This window comes from Odontomachus brunneus, unplaced genomic scaffold, assembly GCF_010583005.1.
Source record: "Odontomachus brunneus isolate Ranch 3 - 2012 unplaced genomic scaffold, Obru_v1 Obru_scaffold_047, whole genome shotgun sequence".
Classification (NCBI taxonomy): domain Eukaryota; kingdom Metazoa; phylum Arthropoda; class Insecta; order Hymenoptera; family Formicidae; genus Odontomachus; species Odontomachus brunneus.
In genome coordinates this window covers 796,308-818,728 of record NW_022639497.1, presented here as the reverse complement: position 1 = coordinate 818,728, position 22,421 = coordinate 796,308, and the positions used below count along the sequence as shown (strand labels likewise).

The following is a 22,421-nucleotide window of genomic DNA, read 5'->3' as shown; positions in this document are numbered from 1 at the left end:
CCTCACTGTCCCTCGCCGCGACGCATCGCGGTTATTCATGCTTCATTTTAGAGGATGTAACATGTAATCTGTTCTTTTGCAGCTGAACTGGCTGCACTAACTTTTTTGCATTAGTTCTCTGTTTCTCTATTTTTTATACCAAGTCACACAGCTATATATACCAAGCTACATATAGTTACAGCTATACGTGTCTTTTTAATTTCGAAAATGTTCAGCTATAAGGAACATACTTATGGAACGTAATGCGCCGACCCAAGTGCGTCATACAAGCACGAATTTCGCGCTTGTATAAACTTGATATCGAAGCCGCGGCTTTAAACGGTTATAACTCGCGAATGAATCGACATTGCGATACGAAATAAAAAGAAATCTCTTTGGTTCGCACTCCTACGCCGCTTTTTCACTGCCCATTTGGAAGAGTCGAGTACCGTGTGCCGAATAAAATATGGCAAACACGATCACGCGAGTAACAGGTAATGTTTTATTCGCTCTTTTATTCGCGATCGAATTATTCAAATTTATTTTTCGCCTATTATGATAATGACAAGATTAATTATTGTTGTGAATCGAAGTAAAATAATAGTTTTCGTGGTTATTTGCAAAATGGTAGAAAATTGTTTTGTTCAATTTCATGAGCTCTACTCACCCACGAGCATTTGTATGCGTTGTGTTAAATTAATCTAAATTAATAAAAATAAATATATAATAAAAATTTTGAACGAGATTTCATCCCAAAAAGTTTAGGAAATAATCCGTGCCATTCTATTTTGTGCGGCGGTCTGTCCCCCAAAAGGTTTAAAATAGAAAAGCGAGTTTGTAAAGCTTACCTTCAAGCCGATTCTGCTCGGTCCGAATCGGATCCTCCGGTGCGAGATCCATATCGGCCGAATCCATATCGGGGAAACAAACAACCACTTCGCCAGCTTGGGTCTGGAATAAAAAACGATTCACTTGATTAGTTACAGCGATCAAGTGGTTATTCGATCTAGATGAAATAACAATACGCGAGTTCTGACTGTATTCCTTCCAAAAACTCAAGCATAGTATTACTTTACAGGCCATTACTATACTAAGAAAAAAATACCTGGTATTTATAACTATAATCACATAGAGAAATAATTACTATAAAAATCATGATCAAGAAAACCATTTTTTGAATGAAACTCTACTTAGTTACGTTAATGATAATAACCTTATATGAATGTTACTGCTATCTCGTGTTAGAACAACCAAAAATATGGTTAGGGCAAAAAATAACTATAATTTTTAGTTAGTTCATTTATTGTTATCTCTCACTGTATACGACAATGACCCCATTGTGTTGATCGCGACGCGAGAATCGGAAATACTTATCACGCGATTGAATACTTATAACGCGATTGATTGAATAAAACTGAAAATAACGAGCAACATCGTCTTACGTCTTCAATCGCGCGTGCCGAGTATTGTTATGACTCTTGGCGGCAACTGTCAAGTACGCAATACGCTCAAAGTCGCGAATGTATCAACACACATTGTTCGTATGATTTCCTACCCGCATACAGAGTGTCAAAAATTATCGTATGATATTTTAATAGCACATTGAAACAAAGGACTATAAGAACGAGGGTTATATTCGAGTTCTTATATATACACACATGCGGAGTGTCGTTTTAATTTAAGTCGTTTAATCCGTACAGTCATACCCTCTCGGGACATCCGGACCCTGTGAAACTTCATTGTTACCTGACTAGCGAATTATGAGATAAGGGATGATACCTGTACAGTCCTAATTTGCAATTTACAGTATACGACTCCGGTAATGTTAAAGCAGAGCGATCTAATATGACGTTTCACGACAACGACGACGACGACGACGACGTGACAAAACTCTGACGTCGCTGAAGAAAATCCACCGGGAAAATCTGTCGGATTTAAGCTCGCACGAATCACGAGATAACCCATAGGGTGCAGCTAAGAAGTGTGTTTTATTATCTAGAAGTTCACGGTGTTCTGACGGACTAAAGTTTCGCTTCGTAGCGATACAATAACGATCAGCATAGTCCGTGACTCGCCCTTCCGATCGAGTACAAAGGAGATGAGATGGACCAAAGGGATCCTGACTTCCGGCGACCCCGTGAACTTACTCTTAGCGTACCGTCCCTTTCGGGCAGATCCTTCGCGCCGACGATCGCCTAACGAATCGGAAAAATCAAGTCTCCTGCGTCATCGGGTCTGCTCCTCGCTATCGCGTCGCCGTAAAATCGCGTCTAATTAACCATAAAAATAACGAGATACTCGTAGCGCCGTGCTACACAACGTCGTTGAGATCGAAAAGTTCATTATCGGGGACGCAAAATTTTTAATGCACTGGAACTGAATTATCCTCAAGCTTTTTCGCGATGTAAATTTCACAGGAATTAAACGTACGGCAGTAAATAATTAATCCGACTTGTCCGCCGGTTTACGCGTCACCCTCTTATAGTTTTCAGATGTTTTCACAATGAAGTTTCGAGCAAACGAAATGAAGTAGCGTTGTTGCTAAAAAGCAGCTCTCACGCGGGACTTAATTAGAAAGTGAGATCCCCGTTACTTTTGCAACGGGATCTTACTTTCTAATTAAGAGTAAGTAAATGCAAATTTTTCCGGCTCCCTTTTTCCGTTCCAAACTTTTTCAACCCTTTCGACGTTAAATAGCGATTAAACCTTTCGCCGTATTGTCCCTACGGGATAATCGGTATATCCGTACTTTCCTTGTTCTTTTTTCTCTTCTCTCTCTTTTTTTTTTTACTGTTTTTTCTCACGCGAGCGTAGCGCGTCGTGCGGCGTTCCCTTCGATTAATCGGAAGTGCGTTCTCTCGCAACGAGACGCACGAAACGGCGGACAAAACTTGGTCGTTAGCTTACGAGATTCGAAGCCACGGTATCGAGATAAAACGTTAATGCTGCCGGGTGAGGAGAGGGTGGCACCCTTGGCTCGAGGGTGCGTCGTCAGATTTGTCTCGTTAGAGTTCGCATTGTGCGCTTGTCTACGGTCGATTTACGCTCTCTCGTTATAGCCGTTCGCCGTCTTCCGTTGCTTTCTTGGGCCTTCTTCCTAAGACTTCTAGCCGGCCTTTTTTCCTTTCCTACGATCTAACGAGCTTCCATTAAGACCACAATGCGTTTCCCTTGTTTGTACGTGATTGACGGTATTTACCGTACCTTCTATTATATATGTACGAGGAACAGAAAAAAAAATAGAGAGAAAAGATTGGAAGAGCGAGATAGTGGAGCATGTACTGTCGGTAAATATACGCGCTTGTAAAAATATCAGAATAACGATACGAGTAAATGAGATTTATGACAGTGGGATCCAACGTGTTTCGAAATCCAGCGCAAAATTCCCTTGCCCCGATTCGCAAAAACGACGATCGACGCGCAGGCGCGCCCTACCAATTTCGAAATATATAAAATATTTTCAGGTGTATTAAAATACGATAAAGAATAATATACGGTTCTACGTGAGCTCGTGCGTTGTACACAGACGTCGCACACATTGGTAGCTTTTTTTTTTTTTTACAAAACTTTCCTTTTCCCAGGTTAAAATATACCGTACTTTCGCACTAACAAGAAAGTATCATTAGCAGGGATCGATAACCTTCGTCGAGTTTCTTGTCCCAACTTCTAAAGTTACGGCATTTAAAATTCCGTTTAAGACTCAACTTCAAAGTTTCTTCTTAGGCCGTAGAAATTACGAGCATATCGGTACTTTACTTTCGTAGATAGTATCATTAATTTAGAGCGACTCTTTTTATCCGCGATTCCATCTGCGTTGATTAGTATTTATGCGCCAGACGTTAATAATAATGGTAATAATAACGTCGCGCAGTGTGCGCATCTGTTATTTTATAACGATAAATATTTATCGCGCCGTCATTTTTCATTTCGCACATATGTGTCAGGCGTCATAAATCAGTTCGCTTTTTATCATAAATATAAAATATAATCGTAAATCGCAAATCACACAAAAGTGTTGTATTAATGTTTCAAATAAAACGCAGTCGTGTGCAATACGTCGCGTCATTAATGACACTGCGAACGCATTCTATTGTCATATTATAAAATGAACCTCTCCCGCTGTGTAAATTGTTTTCTATCTTATTTATGTCCACTCACATCACGTTAATAAAACGCGTCACCTCTAATTACGTCGACTGCAGATGACCTCGCAGCCTCACATTAAAAAGTGACGATGCAAGCTGAAGTGACGATCTTGCATGTTTCACTGCCGCGTTATAGTATATTTACAATAAATAAAGATTCCGCGCGAGGTGTATTAAAAACTCAACTAAAAAAGAAAAAATATACACGGATATTTAGAGTAAGCATGGATAGAATGCAGCGTAACTATTCTCGCGACATCACAAGGAGTATCGATAGCGTGTCTTCGTAATTCGCTTCTTGAAATTCAACACGCGTCGAACTTGCGTCGCTTTTAAGGGAGGTGCGACATTATGTGTTATGGATGTACCTCGTGTGACGTTCGGGTATGTTTGTTTCTGTCGCAGCAAGTTCCCCGGAGCCACGTAACTGCCCCTACCTGGGCAAATTCACGGTGACGGAGGTGTATCAGAGTCAACGAAACACGCGCGAGAGCCGCAAGGGCCAGCAGCATCAAGAGCCACCGTTGGCGGCGCATCACGACGGCGAGAAGGTGCGTCACGCTCAAGAGAGGAACGAAGACCGGCGAGGTCGGAAGCTGGATTACGAGGTGGAGAAACGACGGGCCAACAACGAGTACCTAGTCCACGAGAGGATGGGTCGGCGAGCGCGCTCGAATCACGGCAGCAACCGCGGCCACAAGGATTACAACGTTCTACCGGCGGAAGAGGTGTCGTCGTGGCGGTCCTCGGAGCTGGAGGACCTGCTGAGAGAGCGTTCCTCGCGATCGAAGGTCAGGAGGTCGGGCGGCGACCTGGAGAGCTCGCGGTCCAAGACGATTAGCTTGCGTCGCGTCATCGAGCACCTCGAGAAACGCGACACGAGGTACGCGGAGGATCTCGAGGGCGAAGCCGGAGAGATCAAAGAGGACGCGACGGTGAGCAAGAAAAAGACGAGAACAACGCCAAAATACATCGAGGTGGATTACAGAGAGACGATGAACAGATCGAGGAGATATCCGAAAGTCGAGGATTTTCAACCGGACGCGGATGGACAGTCGTTCTGGCCCGCCGATATCGACGATTCGTGGACCAGCAGCACGCTGCAGGTGCCTGACGATTATTTCGGAGATTATCTGGAGGCCGGTGAGAGCCTGCCGCGTAAGAGATCGGCAGAGAGTCCGGCTAACAAAGGTATGACCTATAAGGATCTTGTGAGGATGAAGAGGGAGCTCGAGGAGCATGAAAAGGACGACGACACCATGGAAAGGCGAGAGAAGAGGGACGAGGTTGACTTGAGGTGCGACTCCGAGGTGACGACCTTAACCGTGGGCTGCTCTACGGCAGACAGGATGGAGTTTCAAAGTGACTGCGTCGGCGAGAACGCGGCTATCACCGGTAATTATCTACCTTTTCTTCCTCTTCGCTGCGATCGCAGCGAGGGCCCGGCCCGTTAAACGCGCGAGCACTATACCGTGTGACGAGGGAGAATTATTTTTCAAGGCATCTCGAGCGGAGAATCCGACGCGAGTGAAGGGTGCCTTTTTAACGGAAGGGCTGGCGGTTAGGACTAGACAGGTAGACGGATAGATAGATAGATATATATATATATATATATATATATATATATATATATATATATATATATATATATATAGAGAGAGAGAGAGAGAGAGAGAGAGAGAGAAAAGGATGATAGAGTTTGATGGATTAATTCATACTAGGACAAGTTTATGAGAAGAGTAAGATTACTATCTGCCTACATTTTTGAAATTTTTGAAGCTTCAAATATAAATTTATTAATGTTTTTAAATTTACTCTATGTAAAATTGGCATCTTATTGTTACTGTTAATTCTCCGCATATAATGTTGGATCTATAAGATCCAAATAAATATTTAGTCATTCCACTTTTAAAAATCCGGAAAAATTTAAAAATAGTGCAGATCTGTTTGCAGATTTTAATTTTATTGTACTTTAATTTTATTAGTTTACAGCTAAGGCTTTTCCATATCTTTGAAAAAAATGTGTACAGAAATATTGATTTTCAACAAAGTGATAATAGTTCAAATTTACCTGGATCTGACAGATCCAGGTTGTATATTCCAAAAATATGATTGTAGATGGAAAAAATAAGATTTTAGTTGATTAAAATTTTTGAAGATCAACAAGTGGTAAATTCAGTCACTAGAATAAGAAGGAGAAACTGTCTTAAAATGTTACAAAACTGCCCCTTCCTCTTGCAGTTTTTATTACTAATATCACGTCAACTCGATCGTACGTGTCTATAGGGAACATAATTGATGACTTAAAAAGATGCATGAGCTCAACTTTTTTTAGACTCAAGGAATTTCCATTGCGCTTATACGAAGAGATAAGAACTATCTATGAAACAGTCTACGAAGAACTCAACGGAAGAGCCTCTCTCGCGAGATTTGCGCAGCTAATATTAATCGAGTCAACGTTAGTCGAAAGTCCACCGAAGACGCGACATTTATCGCGCTTGTGGAAATATCAGCCGGAGACAGTATGACGAATTCGAGTCTTTCAGCGTTAAAACGACTATATTAGCGCCCGCGCCTTATCGCGGCCAAACTCGCCCGTGTCGGCGCCCGTTTATCAATCCCGGTAATGTCGTAACTTCATTACGAAAGTCGAAGTGATACTCGAGAGCGCGCCCCTTGCTCGCGCGCGATTCCGCATTAAGATCGGGATGCCTGAATGTCTGAAAGAACCGCGAGGCACGTCCGCCCCATGGTAGACGCGCGGCCTCTCTTCCTTCCTTACTCTCTCGTCCGCGTAGATATTCTCGACCCTCGACATCGTCGAAGTTTATTTCGACGAATAATGGCACTCGAAGGGTAACGGCCTCGAGATCCGCCCGGCATCCCCCCGGCCCGTTATTATCCCGAAACTTTCTCTCCGACTCCCGTTGCTTTTCGCGAAGACCTTTGGCAGCCTCGTGTTTTCTCTCTGCTTTGCAGCCTACTCCTGCCACGGTAGATGGTTCGACGCTGAGGGCACGCAGTTCGTGATCGCCACCCCGTTGGTGCGCAGAACGGCGTGGTCGAGCGAGAACAACAGGCCGCAGCCCTACAGGAACAGCCGTAGACTGTGCTTCATGTACAAAGAGAGCGGCGGAGTTGTCAGTTTGACTGCCAGCCCCGTGGCTTGTCAGAGAGGCATCCCGCCACCCCCGCCGTTGTTGGCCTTCAACGCTACCAGCACCGGTAAGTGGCAACCTTCATTAACCCTTTCTGCCCGTAGCCGTGTCATTTTATCCCGACTGTGATAATAAACCAAGAGTGCTAAGAACGAGAGAAAGAGAGAAAGAGAAAGTACAATGTAAGCGCAATGTAGGGGAGATCGGGTCCAGAAGTCGGGGTCAGTTGTTGCAAAGCTTATATTTCACGTAATAAATGGAAGAGCATATTCTCCTCTGCATAGGTAGCTTGTATGTGTTAGGTATACGAAGTTGAATATACGAAATGGCTTATGACAGAAATATATCGCGTGTAATATTTACAAGCACTTTTTCGAAATTGAACACGGTGAATAAATATTTTTTTGTCTCTATTTTCATTGATCCGTTGGTTTTGGAATTTCTGGTTGCAATCTCTCTTTAGTTGTGAGAAATGTTATGGATTTAGCTATTTTTTTCCTGCATTTAGTTAACAGTTACTGCAAAATAATTTATAGATATAATCTTTTATTCCTAATGACCGTTCGGATTCAGTTGACTCAAATTGAGTGGGATTAACTGTCACACATTACGAGTCCGTCACGTAGCTACGTGACTTATGCAAGAGCATGGGAACATACACAGTGATGTATTATGTTATACATATCACAATAGTGAACCTACGTAAAGCTCCTGTAGATAGAGAGAGAGAGAGAGAGAGAGAGAGAGAGAGAGAGAGAGAGAGCGAGAGAGAGAGAAAGAGCTCAAAGTTATAATTACAAAATTTATGAAAATTATTATTCTTTTAATTCAATGATTATTTATTGTACCTGATAAAATGTCACTAACTTCAATAAAATACTTGAAAGCTTAAAACAGAAATAATTTCTCTTGTTTTTTTTTTACAAGAGACACATGTAATAATCGATATGGGGTGAATGGGGTCACATTTGCATGACTTTGCCTATATTTTAATAATTTTTTCGGATACAAATATATATAAGAATATTTTTTTTATTTATCTAAAAGTTGTATCTATATGTGAAAATGTGCACAATATTAAAAAATATTGCATATATATTTTTTCTTTAAATTAATATGTAGAAAAATGTGACAACTAGACCAGGCTCTGCACGCCGTTCAAACACGTCGCGTCGAGAGTATGCCGATAATTCGATAATCTCATACTTTATTTTTTCGGCGAAACTTTAGCATCGTTCACTTGGCTAATTTCCGATCGTTTCTCCCGCTTCACGCAAAACGATTGAATAACATTCCAGTGTATTCTACTCGATCGAAGCGACGAGGGTTGAAGTTTGCGAATTCACGGACAGTCGTGTCCGAGCCGGGAAGAAACGACGAGAAATTGTCCGTCCTGCCGCGTAACGGTCCAACATACCCCAATAACTTCCCCGGTGACATCAGGCTGCGCCATCCAATCGAAATCGCAGAGTCAGCGATTGTCATCCATTGCGTCGCTTGAAATCTCGTCGCTGGGAGTGCGTGACAGCCACGCATAATTTGGCGCGACACTCGCGCCGGCTCCCTGTGACAAATAGACTGCGACAGCGCGTTGATAAACGCTGAATTATGCGTCGCTGGACCTAAGGCTATCTCGTAGGCGCGAAGTAACCGTTAAATATGGCGGATATATTATCCTCGCATTAATTAGGTTATTCATCTCACTCTGGCGGCCTTGATCTTATTCGGATATGTGTGTATCCTATACGTATAATAACTATGATTTACCGCTTGAGGTTTAGTCAAGATAACGAGCGAGAAATCTATTCTTATCTTCTCACATGTGAACGCACGTGCGATAACAATATTTTCGTATAATGCTAAGAATTCGTCACATCTGTCGTTTCAGGTCAATGCATGAAAGCGAAAGGCGGGCGGATCGGCCGACCGACGTACCTGACGATCGTCCTGCTGACGGCGGTCGCTGCGATATTTAGGTGATTCTAATCGAAAGCATGACCTACTCAAAATCAGCCAAGGACGTGACTCAACAGCGGTGTCGGACACTCACGAGGGATACTCCTGACGCGAAGTTTGGTCGCGGCGCGACGCCATAAGACCGGCGGTCGATGGTGCGCCCGAGCTAACGCTAACGGGGGAGAAGCTGAAGAGGGCGAAGAGAGTGCGATTTTCGGCCGCAAATGAGGAAGAGACGCGGGAGAAGACAGGAGAAGCCGTCGACAGGTTCGGATGCATTCGTGTTCGCGGCTTCTGTTAGTTTCTTCGAGCTGTCGGGAGAAATTCGCGCTCGTGCGATCGTCGTATGGGGAGCGAGCGAGCGAGAAAGCAGCCACCAACCACTCCCTCGTCGTCGTCGTTGTCGTCGTCGTCGTCGTCGTCGTCGTCATCGCCGTCATCGCCGCGGAGAATCGGACGGATAAGAATAGGAAGAGGAGGAACGACGTAAATCAGTGATCGCCGAGTTCTCGAGATCGACGCTCCCGGCTCCTTCGATCTCGAGGAGAGGAATTGGGCAGGAGCGTGGTTTGTAAACGGACAATTTGCGACGGTAACGTGCGCGAGCCGAGAGCGATGAGGGGAGATCGAGCGTGAGTTTTCCCTGGCCAGTAGCTTTTTTTACCGGATGTAGGGCGCGTTAGGCACTAGCTAATTGAAGTCGGGTAACGCGAAAGAGTTATTAAGCGATTTTTATGGTTAGACCATATCACAATAACGGTGTCGCGACGATCGGCGTGAGTCTCGAGATCAAGGACAAAGGACGCGATTCGTCAGAGGATCGATCGTCAAAGTCCTCTCTCGTTCTAGCCAGTAAGAAGCGCGATTGTTACTTTTTAAGACGGACACAAAGAGAGCAAGAAAGAAGGAAGAGAGGGAAGGGAGAAAGAGAGATACTATATGAAGAGACTATATCCCCTCGATAAGTGCAAAAAAGGCGAGAGAGCATGTACTTGGTAAATATTTTCTTCGCCGGGCGAACGCTCATTTCTTTGCTCATTCTCGGACACGTACCCTTTCAATAACTACCGAGTAATCGACGACACCTAATAATTATATCGATAATTACATGTAATTACTCGCGGTGAGTACCACGCCGTCGTTCTTCGAGCGAGAGCTCCTCGCCTCGATCTGACGAAGGATAAAGGAAAGTGCGATCGCCGGTGAGCTGTTCGGTGAGAAGCAGCGGATGACGAGTGACGAGCGATGCATCGCGTACAGATGAAAGAACAGAGCCCTAATTTTAGGTGGCACAATATGATAAATGGGTCGTGTTACTTTCTGCCGTGGATTAGCCGAGGATCGAGAAGGTGGAGAAAGATCGTCAGACGTGGCGAGGAACACGCAGGAAGGATAACAATGGTCTTGCGCAAAAGAAATCTACGCAAAAGAAGTCTTGAGCAAAAGAAATCTACGCGCGAGACATGTAAAGTCATTTTGGATAAAGATAGTTACGTCATCACGGTGATGAATTGGAGATGCCGCGGCTTCTTCTCCTGCCTGATCTCTCGTGGATTTTCGCCTTCACCTGGCTCCAATTCTGAGCGGCACCGATGTGCGCTAGTGTGCCTCTTCGGGATCCACGATTCACCGCACTTTTCTTTATTCACGCGTCGAGAGTCCGCCGAGAAATCGCGATGCGTCCTTCCGCGCGGAAGGCAGAGACGAACGATCTCTCGATGCAACGTTTTCGCCTCTTTCCGTATGTGATCACCTGACTCTAAGTTCCAGTAAGTTCCAATTGTTCAAGACGGTTTCTCGGAGGATCGCGCGCGACACGTCATAGTGACAGGCGAATCCGACGGGGTCTTGGTTTCGCAAGAGCGATCGGTTGGTGGGATCGCGACGGGATATGTGCACGGACGACGTTTCTCCGACGAGCCTCTTCGGCGCGAACGTTAACGTAAGCAATAAGCAATAAAGACACACGACATGTCATACAGAGGACACGCGCGCACAGACAGGAACACATACATATACACATGTACGCGGCAGTGGCACGCTCGGGAGGGAGAACGGTGATAACGAGGAGGATTTCGCGCGGATATATCGGAGGTATCGAGCGCGGAAACGTTAATCCGAAGCAACTCCATTAATCAGTTCCGATTCTCGCGATTAGTGACGAGGAGGAAGGCCGAACGCGACGTGTAGGAGACGCTATGATATTATTGTAACTAATACAGAGTCTATATATTATATTATTGTACAACCATCTTTGTAATAATTAAGTCGTAATCGAGTGACGAGAGAAGTGTAGAGGGGGGAGGGGGGAAAGACAAACCAAAGAAAAAGTTAGGGATGGCAGTGAGAAAGAAACGAGCGTGAGTGTATGTAAGAGGGGATGCGTGCACGTGTGTGAAAGATAAAGAGAAAGTGCGAGAATGAGAGAAAGAAAGATAGAGAGAGGGTGGGGGAGAGAAAAGAGAGGGGGCAAGAAAAAGAGCGAACCATAGAAGAAGCCAATCGCTATTTTAGCACTTTTTCAATCGCGTTGTACGTAGTTTCTACGCCGATTACGATTTTCGTCGGATTTCATTTGAGCAGTCAGCGACGCTGACGAGACCGATCCTTGAGGAAGGAAACCAAGCTCGACGGACGCGAGGAGGATGTCCCGACCGGACCGAGTCACTCGTCATTCGTTCAACGCTTAATTAAATATTTCTACCTCGATTATATAATACAGTGATATTCTTCCAGGAATTTGGCCGGAGCTCGCGTTAATCGCGCGCTATCATCTTTGCGTCCGCGCCACCGATCGACCGTCCATCGTCAGGACGTTATCCGTCGCGTGCCGTTTTACGTTTTGGCGCTCGCTCAAGGATCCCTCTTGGCCGGCGCGCTTCGTCGGGCAAAATAACGTCTCCGTTTCAGGGTTCTCAGAAGAGAAGGATCGATCGACTTTTCGTTGTCCTCCCTTAAACGGGTATTACGCCCGCGGTACGCACCGTACCCGGCGGACATTGCTCGTCCGTCAGTAACGCACAGCAACCGTGATTGGCGCGTGCCGCGCGAGTGGCGCGTTCTCATTTTTTCACCAACAGGTAGGACTACTTAGACTACTTAGGACACTTAGCGGTTAGCACACTTAGAAAAAGCTATAATGTACCTACGAGTGCAGCGTATATTAGCGTATACACCGACGAAGTAGATAAGATCGAGTCTAGCCGTTAAGACTTCTCTAGCTTCTTAGGGATAATAAGCTCATTGTGACAGCAATCAGACGACGGTGCCCCGCGGTCGAACCACGACACGGTACAATCTCCACAATCCCCGATCGTCTCCACGATCGTTCAATCTCGCGTCCGACGACGCGTTCCGTGATAACTCTCGAGATCTCGACGGAGCGACGGAGCGTGCGACCGTCACGCTGAGGAAACGAGACTGTACGAATTTTCGCGACGCAACAGCGATTTAACCCGCTCCTTCGAGAATTTTACGAAAATCAGGCGAGATTTAATGTCGGTCCTCTCGGAAGACGAATTTTCTCTCGAAGGAGCGAGTCGCGGACCGTCGTGTACTCCCCTCCCGGCCCCCGTTGATTTGTGGCGGGAAATAGCGTGCGAAAAATCGCGGCGTGTTCCGAGCATCGCTCAATAGTGGCGAACGAGCGAGACGTATTAATTGCGAAGTATGGAGTCTAATGGAATTGTTGTGCGCGGATGAGTGCGTCGAATTAGGTTTATGCACCGAGTGATGTCCGCGACTATACAGCCAACCTGCTCTAGAATAGATCCCGATTGTTACTAGCGGTTTGTCGTGCTCGACGAGAAGAATAAACGTTTATTTTCCTTCAGACAGTGAATTGTCAAAACGCGAATATTCGCGTTGACCCGAAATCATTTATATCTCGTGTGTGTTGCGGCGGATTTCTTAAATTATCCCACCTACATTGTGCCGGAGAAAACAAGACAAAGACGCGCGAGTATAAACATATTTCGATCGCATATATATACATGTTTTGTTTTCATATACTTCTGTTTGCTTTCCATGACTTTCGTTACGCGAAGGCTATGGAATGCACGCAATAATCAGGTTAACTGGCGCTGGACGCAAATAAAAACGCGGAAGAAGGATTCGCGATACTAAAGAAAGAACGAAAATGACAATCCGAACGCTGCTGCGGCGCGTTTCACCTCATGACTCTTCTCAATTCTGATTGTTTACATTTGAGATTGAGTATTGTTTTAGAACAACTCGTTGACGAGCTGCTGCATTTCGTTATTCTCCGACGATTTAATTCGGCATATCACCTCCGTGAAGAAGAAAATACCTTCATAGCACAGGAAACGGTGAAATATTTCGATCATCGGTCGTAAATAATCTGTTTTCCTTGGAGGAATATTTATACGTCACACAATAACGAAAGACGCGAGATCGTAACCTGTACGAACGAACGCTCGAATATTCTATTATTTTCGATTTGCCCGACGCAAACAACGTCGAGGGATTCGATAATTATCGGAGCATCCCCAAACATCGTTACCAACCAACCGCCTCCGCTCGCGCCTGCCGCTTCCACCCTCTCACTATCTCTCTCTCTCCCTCCCCTCCTCTCTCTCTCTCTCTCTCTCCCTTTTCCTCTCGCGCGCTATCTGTTCATCTCTCTTGCCAAACATTATGCGCGTCGCTTAATGAGATTGATGCAATCGTCCGATGCATTTAATCCTGCCAATTTACATTGCGTCCTAATATCGTGCGCGAGCATTTCGCTAATGGAGTCGCTAATGAGAAACAGAAACATCCTCTCCGCGTGTTGTTTTCGATAGATTAGACAATCGCCAGCAGAAAATTGCTATCGACACTCTCTCTCGTCTCCCGCCCCGAGAAAATTCACACCTCGTTCATATTCCGTGATTGTTTGATTTTCATCCTTCCGCATGACAATTGTGCGATGCTTTGAGATATACGAGAAAAATGTTATAGTAAAAATTACAACAGAATTTTCTTTTTATAATCTTGGACTATAGAAAGACTGTGACTGAAATTGATATATATTTACTTAAAAGTATCACGCGAGTTTATCTTTTTTTTTATAAAATTATTGTAATTACTTGAACGTTTTATTGCATAATATGACTAAATTTTATTACAGTAAAGAAGAAATTTTGCAATTTTTATGCAAATATTGAATACAGAAGCAGCATGTTATACTACATTTATAACGAAAATTGCAATACATGAATATTAAATTAGTAAATTTTAAGATACAACTCATTGGGCTACAAGTATTATTTATATTTATAATTTTTAATCCCATAGCACATAGCCTAATTTAAAATAAACATTGCAATATTTATATAGTGATATTTATAGCTTCGGAACTGGCGTTATTGCTGGCTTTCTCATTAGATAACTTTAATATCTCATTAGATGATATCTCTCCCTCAAAGTCAAATTCTATAAACCATCCAATATTGCCGTATCTGTATCGAGATTTGTATCATAATCGGCCAAGTGTGGATAGGGGGTGCCGTATAAAAAATTAATACGGTGATACGCTATGGCCATGATCGACCTGAGTCGGTATTTTGCCATCACATCAAAGAAACGATACGCGATAAGAACACAGTCAGTGTGAATGCTATTTATCTCATAATCCCGCATAAAAACAATGTTCAATTAAAGATATTGGTGTATTATGAATAAAAAAATAAAAAAGATATACACATCAAAGATACAAATACGACATACAGATACGAATTGAAAACTAAATCTCATCATAGTATCATAATACTCTATCAATATCATGATCTAATACGCGATATGGTTAGGTTGCAGCCGCACGCCGCTGCAAGGTTACGATGCAAGTCTGAATATATCTTAAGTACACGTAACCGATTCAAGAAATTGATTAAATAATTATCTACGATACACACATGAAGATCCTCAACAATTTCTGGTTTTTTCCTTCACTACAATCTCAACAAAAATTGATTGATTGAATCATTTTCATATGTATATCTGCGCCACGAGATACAACTGACAATCTGTGTTGTAGTTAGCAACATATCTCTTGATATTTGTACAATATACTACAACGTTGGTATGGTTTAGTGCAGTTTTACGAAAAATATTGTAAAAAGAAACATATTTTTTAATGTAATTTTTACTACATTTTCCTCGTATACATATTATAGGAATCTCTATCGACATCTTATCGATTATACGATACGACTGCGAAGTATATGGGATCCATCCATCTGACGTGTAGAAAGTCGATTTAAAAAACTAAATCTTGAAGAAAAGAAAAATGTCGAAACGAGCCCTTGCTACTTATTTTCACCGCCAAAATCATTTAATTTGCGCTTTTGTATCCTCGGAAATCGCGTATTAACGGGGAAAAATTCGAGTTTCAAGGTGCCCTCGAAAACTTCTCGTTTGATTGTGTCCCGTTTAACAAGACAAATTCACGGTTTGTTCCTAACAGCTTGCATTCGTTCGAATGCAAGCAACGCTCGACGAAGCTCACCGGTGCACAATCTCCGGCCGATAAGACGCGCTTCGCGAAAGCGCGCGCGGTTGATTTCACCGCAGTGCGGATGTGGCTTCGAAACCGATGTGAATACCGAACCAGGATTAGAGCACGTTTAACCGTTCGGGCCGGCGCGGCGGGCTGGCGATTAATGATTTTATGGAAGCCCGTCTAATGGGATTATCGGATTACTCCCATGCCGGTACGAGTGTTCGCGCGCGCGCGCGCGGTTTATTACTCCCTGCGCTGCGGATTATACATTCTCATTCTTGAGATCACGATATCCTGATGTTAGCCCTCAAGATTCCGGATGCGTTCTTCGAACACAGAGTTGCAGCGAGGTCAATCTCATTGACGAATTTTGGACGACGCGAACGCGACGTCGAAACGTCGACTCGCTGCTCCAACAAATCGGTCGCACTTTGAAGACAGCGTGAGAATCTCAAGTGGGTCTTTGTCTTTCTCCCTACTCTTTCTAAGGAGGGGCGAAGTGACACGCGGAAGTACTCGCAATTTATATCGTCATAAAAAAATATTTACGATTATAACTGTCCGGTCTCGCGATATCACTAAACACGCGACGCTTTATTTCATACAGCTTCCGGAAATGGATCCGTCGACTTTCCGCGCCCCTGGATCGATAGTCCGATAAAATTCTGCCCGCCCGGCCGTTCGAAAACAATCCACGCTTATTTCCCTTCGTGAAGCTCTTTGTATATACCCTTCTATTCTTGTTGAAATCGCGCGCATATCCGGCCTGCGAAAAGATGAAAAGAGTGTCGGGGATATCCGGCCCGCCGCGAGACGACTCGCATCGACGTGCATCGCGTCAACCCTTCGTTATCAAAAATGATCCATCGTCGAAAGGTCACCGCAAGAGATGCAGGGAGAGCGAGAGAGAAAGAAAGAGAAAGAATCTATATAAAAACTGATAAAATCTAGCCACTGAGCAGCGAACTATAAAAAAAAAACTTATAGATTAATTACAATATTCATCGTCCCAATGTGAAAAAATATTTCTGTTTAAAAAACTGCAGCCAAACTAAATTTCCAAAAACCGGACGAAAATTAACATGGATTGCGTGATTGGTGTTAAAATTTACTCATAAACAGAGAAACCATCGTAGTAAAAATTACAATAATTTTTTTTGTTTTAGTTATAGTATAATTATAAAAAAATTACAGAAAAACATTTTTGCAAAAAAATAATTTCAACGTAACTTTTACCACAATATTTCCTCTGTGTATAAATATCGCTTCTTGGTTACGTAACAATGTATATCGCGTGAAATAAGGAAAGAGTTCACTTTAGCGTTTCGGCTGCTCGATTACATTACCGCTCGAGAGACATTCGAAGATGATTAGAGCCCGAAAAACGACCTATTCGCCTCTGATATATATCGGTCCTGTCCATGAGGGCACACGCGCCGTCCGCGACTTGAAAACCGTCGTTGTCCGGAGATTAGAGTGCCTCCGGTGCCATATGGGGAAACGGCGAAACTTCCCCCAATCTGTAGAAGGTAACGACTCCCGCGTGTGTGCGGATGAGAGCCGCGATGCGTCTCGATTACGAGTACAAGGGGGAAGAAAAATGCGACTCGCTGATAGCCCGCGTTTTTCACGGCTCAGATGCCGGAAAGTTCTTAAGCGTCATTGTGCCGCGGATTTAACCCTCCGCAGTGGTGGACGCGAGCGGTGGGCGAACTCTTTCCAATATCGTGCCAAGAAAATTCTGATCCTCGCATTTGCCGCGTGCCCAGCTCGAAGAAGGTATTTTATTAACTCGTCCCGTCACACGCATGAATAACGTTAGCTGACGAATTCGAAACGCGTGAGTAGAGAGTCTCTTATTTCTCATTTATTAGATGTGTGCGAACGCATGTGCGCGTTCGAGACGTCGGGAGATGTACTCTTCCTGTTTCCTTTCTCTTTATTTTTTTCTAAAAAATCGCATCACTACAAGGGATGTTGTCCTTTCCTTTCCCTCTTCGCGACGTGTCTACCTGACAAACGCGAAAGTCGCCAAGACAAGGCAGAAATTGATTAGTTCCCGTTACCGCGCCACTTTCCAAACGCGACGTCACCCTCCAAAGAAACACAACGTCGTCCCCACAGGGAGTCGACATAAAAAATACGGTCTCTCCGAACACGCGGAATATAGCTGCGCCACGAGACATTCGCAAACTCGGAACACGCCGTCGCCGCCTCCCTCCCGAATAGTCGCACCCTCCGTCGTCCTCGAGGACGTTTTCAATCAAGGGACAATCATCCCTCGACGAGCAATCGAAGTTCTATCGGATCACCCCGCCGTTTCGTCCTGCGCGACGAGACACGCGACTAGATTCGTCCCCCTCCCCTTTTCCTACCACACATGTCCTTATTCGAACAACGACAGGAATAACTTCCGCCACCCTCTCGGCGATGGCCGCCGAATGCACGTACGACAAGTGTGAGAGGTCTCGCGGGAGAGGTGTAATAACAATAACGCCACCCTGTGTGTATCTCGAACAAGATTGACTAATGCCCCGGCGTAAGTGATTGGTTCCGATATTAATTCCGATATTGGTTCCTTCATATTGATCTCAACAAATTATTTCCACCGCGTTCAGATTTTTATTAATGTTTTTGTCAGTGAGAGAAATGAGATCTTTTCACTGTTGATAATTTATTTATTATTATTGCTCACTATTATTATTATTATTATTATTATTATTACTTGTTTCTCTGTACTAGTCCCTTTTGCTTTTTTGTAAATGAGATGAACACAAGCTCGTTATAATTTATATGCATTGTATTTCTCGTTGAAATATAACTTATTTTATTTTGGATGATTTTTTATCTCAGATTTAATTTACTGAGTGCGTTGTTGTTGCGAGAAATTAGAAGAGGAAATACACATTTTTGAGATCAGCATGAGGGACTGATTCGACATTAAGAATCTCGCGCAGGGTGCGCGGTCAGCGCGACCAAAATAGGTCATTGGAGTGCGTCATGCGCGTATATCAAGATTTCGGCATATGTATATAAATGTAATACTTGGTGTGTGCACATATTATGCGGTTGCGTCGAACGACCACGCATGTTCGACAAGCGCGAGTGTATAGCGAGCATGAGAACCGCGGGGTAATCTGTAAAAGAAAGCGACGTGAACCACCGTCGCTCGGTATTCCGTTCTCGTACGCTGAAATCCGGCGATTGGATCGAAATGGATTATTCAGTACGAATAGTTGGGGCGGAATCGAAAATCTGCTATTCTGATATTAGCGCGAAATTTCGACAATGCGCTGTAACGCGAGGAAGATCACCATCGAGAGCGGGTGATCCTGTTTCGCGGGAATAATGCACAGTGAAATGCGGTGCAACGATTTAAAATTTCTCAACGTTTTACGATAGAGCAAGAATTGATAAAATCAGAAAAGAAAAACACACATAATATATCGGACAAATTCTCGGAAATATAAAAGTAAAGTAAATAAATTTTACAAATCACGAATAAATTTTGCATACGGGTTCTCATATTTCCGTCATCTTGTTTTCGCGAGCACGGTTTTACGATACTCCTGTTACTTTATTCATCTCCCGTGGACTGCTGTTACGTTTAACCGACTCGGAATGATATAAGGAGATAAATGGAGGGTCAGATCGCCCCCAATTTTCGCGCTGGATAATCTATCGCAGGCTCGTCAAGAAGTTCCGCCATTGGCGCGACGAGAGGAAACTGGATACATGATCGCTTCGAATTTGCATACTCTCTCGTAGCGTAGACCTCATTCGCTTACGCCAATTGTCGAAGTAAAGCGGCGACGATCGGCAATCGTTGTCGCAACGCAAGCAGTTTCCCGAGTGATTTGCTTCTCTCTTCCGAACCAAATTCAGGTCACAAATGAGCAACCGGAAGGTCCCTTTCTCTGTGTTTGCTGAATACAGTTTATATCGTATATTCATGGAAATGTCGAAGCGGCATTAATAATGGAACAAGCGACTTTCCTGCTGACAAACATAACACAAACGTAATAAGAATCCGCTCAAAGGTATCTGATACGATAATAACGAATGATGTAAAAGCCTGTCTATCTTTACGACTTTAATATAAATCCAAGATACGAGTACGTTATGGACGATCGATGAGATTCGCGAAAAAATTCCGTTTCTTCGTTCCTAATGATTTATAGCGACGATTTTTCGTTGCAGAGATAAAAAAACAATGTCTTGTGTGGAGCCTTATTAATCTGCAATATCGGAGAGATTAAACACGAACTATGATCTCGAATGAGCTTACATTTTCGAGGTAGACACCGTGCGTATCGATTTCTATCGAATACGGGTACCGAGTCGGCCTTTTCACACGCGCGAACGCGAAACGAGCACGTCGGTGCCATTTACGGTCTCACAATTTTCCGCCACCTTGGCTGCCGTTTCTCCTCCGGCTTTAATCGCTTTGCACGACATCGTCCCGACAATACGAATTGATGATCGAATGTAAAATCGATCGTTCACGTTTCGCGTGCCGAATATTCGACTCAACCGAGTCCATTAAGAACGCACATTACGTACCATGTCTGACACTTTAAATCGAGCGGCTCGATTATACATGTATACGTACATATATATATATATATATATATATCGTAATCGTACGTAACGAACAATCACGGATACGGCAACTCGTTACTGACGAAACAGTCCGCGAAATGAGGAAAAGTAATATTTTATATTATCTCCGCTTACACAAACAGAAAAAATCTCAGTTCGTGCTTCGTCTCGGTGCACGAACTTTTTTTCATATTTATCCCCACTTTGTATTTTTAGCTTCCGACGAATCTTTGGACGAACGTTTAATCGCGAGTATCCGTGCGCTATTCTCAGTGAGCTCATCTCTTCTACGTGACTACGATATTGATTAAATAACTAAACATCGCATCAGCTATCATGATCCAATTATCCTCGAAGCGCGACACTGTTCAACAGCGGCACGGAAAACAATATCGAGCGCAGCGTGGAATGAAGTTTGGCAATGAGATTGGCGAAAAAAAAATACGATTTAGTAGTTTGTCGTATGAATGGTAAAAGCAATACTGAGTACGTGGACGCGTGCATGATATTACGATGTAATAGCGTGTAAATCGTGAGAAAAGAAGGATACGTGTGTAAGCTACTTGTGCCTTGTAACAAACTATATATGTATATGTATATACGCAACACACGAGGGAAGAAAACCGTAAATATACATTATATATAAATATATGGATACACGCGACATACAAACACACAAAAACACATATACACACAACTAATCACGCGCACAAAAGAAACATAAAACAAACGAATGAGAGACACACTCTTACGATAAGCTATTTAAACAATCGTTGCCGTCTCTTCTGAAACAAAAACCCCCTCTCAGAATTTCATTGCAGCGCCCGCAGAGAGAAAGAGAGAGAGAGAGAGAGAGAGAGAGAGAGAGAGAGAGAAACGGAGTAAATGATGAGAGAAGAAAAAAGAAATGAAAAAAAGAAGATATGTTGTTGAATAAAATAGCAATAATCGAATTTCAGACTGAATTATGATTGAATATTATACCGCAAGTCTTTGTTGTCGCGGCGGCGACGCGCGAGCGTGTTAATTATTATAAATACTGTTACACAGTGTCTTGCTACAACTGGGGAGATTAAAATAAAATCTCGAAGCTCGATATTGGGGACTTGTTCTTCAGCCAGCGAGGATCCTAGCCATAATACCTCGAGTTTTCTCTCGTCAGCTGCGCGAGAATGGAATCGGACTTTTGCGAATTCTACCCGCGTATAAATACATGTCGACATACGAGCGATAAGAGAGAGCCATACCTGAACATCGAGTCTCGATTGTTAGTAGCGATTATATTATGACACACGATCTCTAATGGGTTAAATGTCGCAACAGCTTTTCGCGGACAGAACCGGGAAGGAATATCGATACGGTCGGAATTGGCGTTTCTTCGACTTCGGCTGTGGAGGAACGATAACCCGCGATCGACTCTTTTTCTCGCTCCTGCCACAGCGAATTTATCGCCGGCCGTTGTTGCGTTGCGAGCAACCAATTGGCGAAGAGCGATGCCCCTTTTTGATTTAAGGTCTCTCTTTCTTTACGATCGCAGTCGACTGTCTCGCACGGCTAACAGCGATGCACGGACATAAATTCTTTCTGCCGGCTGGCTGGCACGTGGCAAGATCGAGATTCGGTGTGCGGGTTTCCGCCGTTATTTACTGCCATTCGCACGGACCGAAGGAGGAGGAGGAGGAGGTGGAGCAGGAGAAGGGGATGTAGGAGGAGGCTGCTTTTGATGGATGTCGCAAGATAAGTACTTTGTCTTCGAGACCGTTTTGTAATTTAATGAAAACGTGAGAACAACGGATCTTTTTCCCACACCAACGGTGTGTACAAGGTGTCTGATGCAAGATATACAAAACCAGGTGTAAAGATAGAGCACGTCAATCTGAGTACCCCGAGGACCTGGCATTTTACAAACAACCAGGTGACATTTCAAGATATTAAAAAGAAAAGAAGGTTGGCGAAACAGAGCATTGTAGACGAGCTCTGTTAGCTCGATGATCTCATCGAGAATAGTTGACTGTTTTTTAGTGACACGCGTATGACACGCTCGCGATACGTCGAAAAACAATTGTCTCAATTGAAAAA

At 43.7% G+C, this 22,421-nt stretch overlaps 1 protein-coding gene across 2 annotated transcripts in view; it reads left to right on the top strand.

Annotated features, from left to right (window-relative positions):
* Nucleotides 1-21,438, top strand: part of LOC116844888 — a 353,179-nt gene extending 331,741 nt beyond the window's left edge. The window contains exons 10-12 of one of the 2 annotated variants that reach the window (XM_032817009.1): nt 4,530-5,519; nt 7,104-7,349; nt 9,171-21,438. In XM_032817009.1, coding sequence (XP_032672900.1) covers nt 4,530-5,519; nt 7,104-7,349; nt 9,171-9,262 — 1,328 coding nt within the window. In that variant the 3' untranslated portion in view covers nt 9,263-21,438. The remainder of the gene's footprint in view (nt 1-4,529; nt 5,520-7,103; nt 7,350-9,170) is intronic. The other variant, XM_032817010.1, reaches the window with a different exon arrangement.
* Nucleotides 21,439-22,421: the final 983 nt, after the last annotated feature.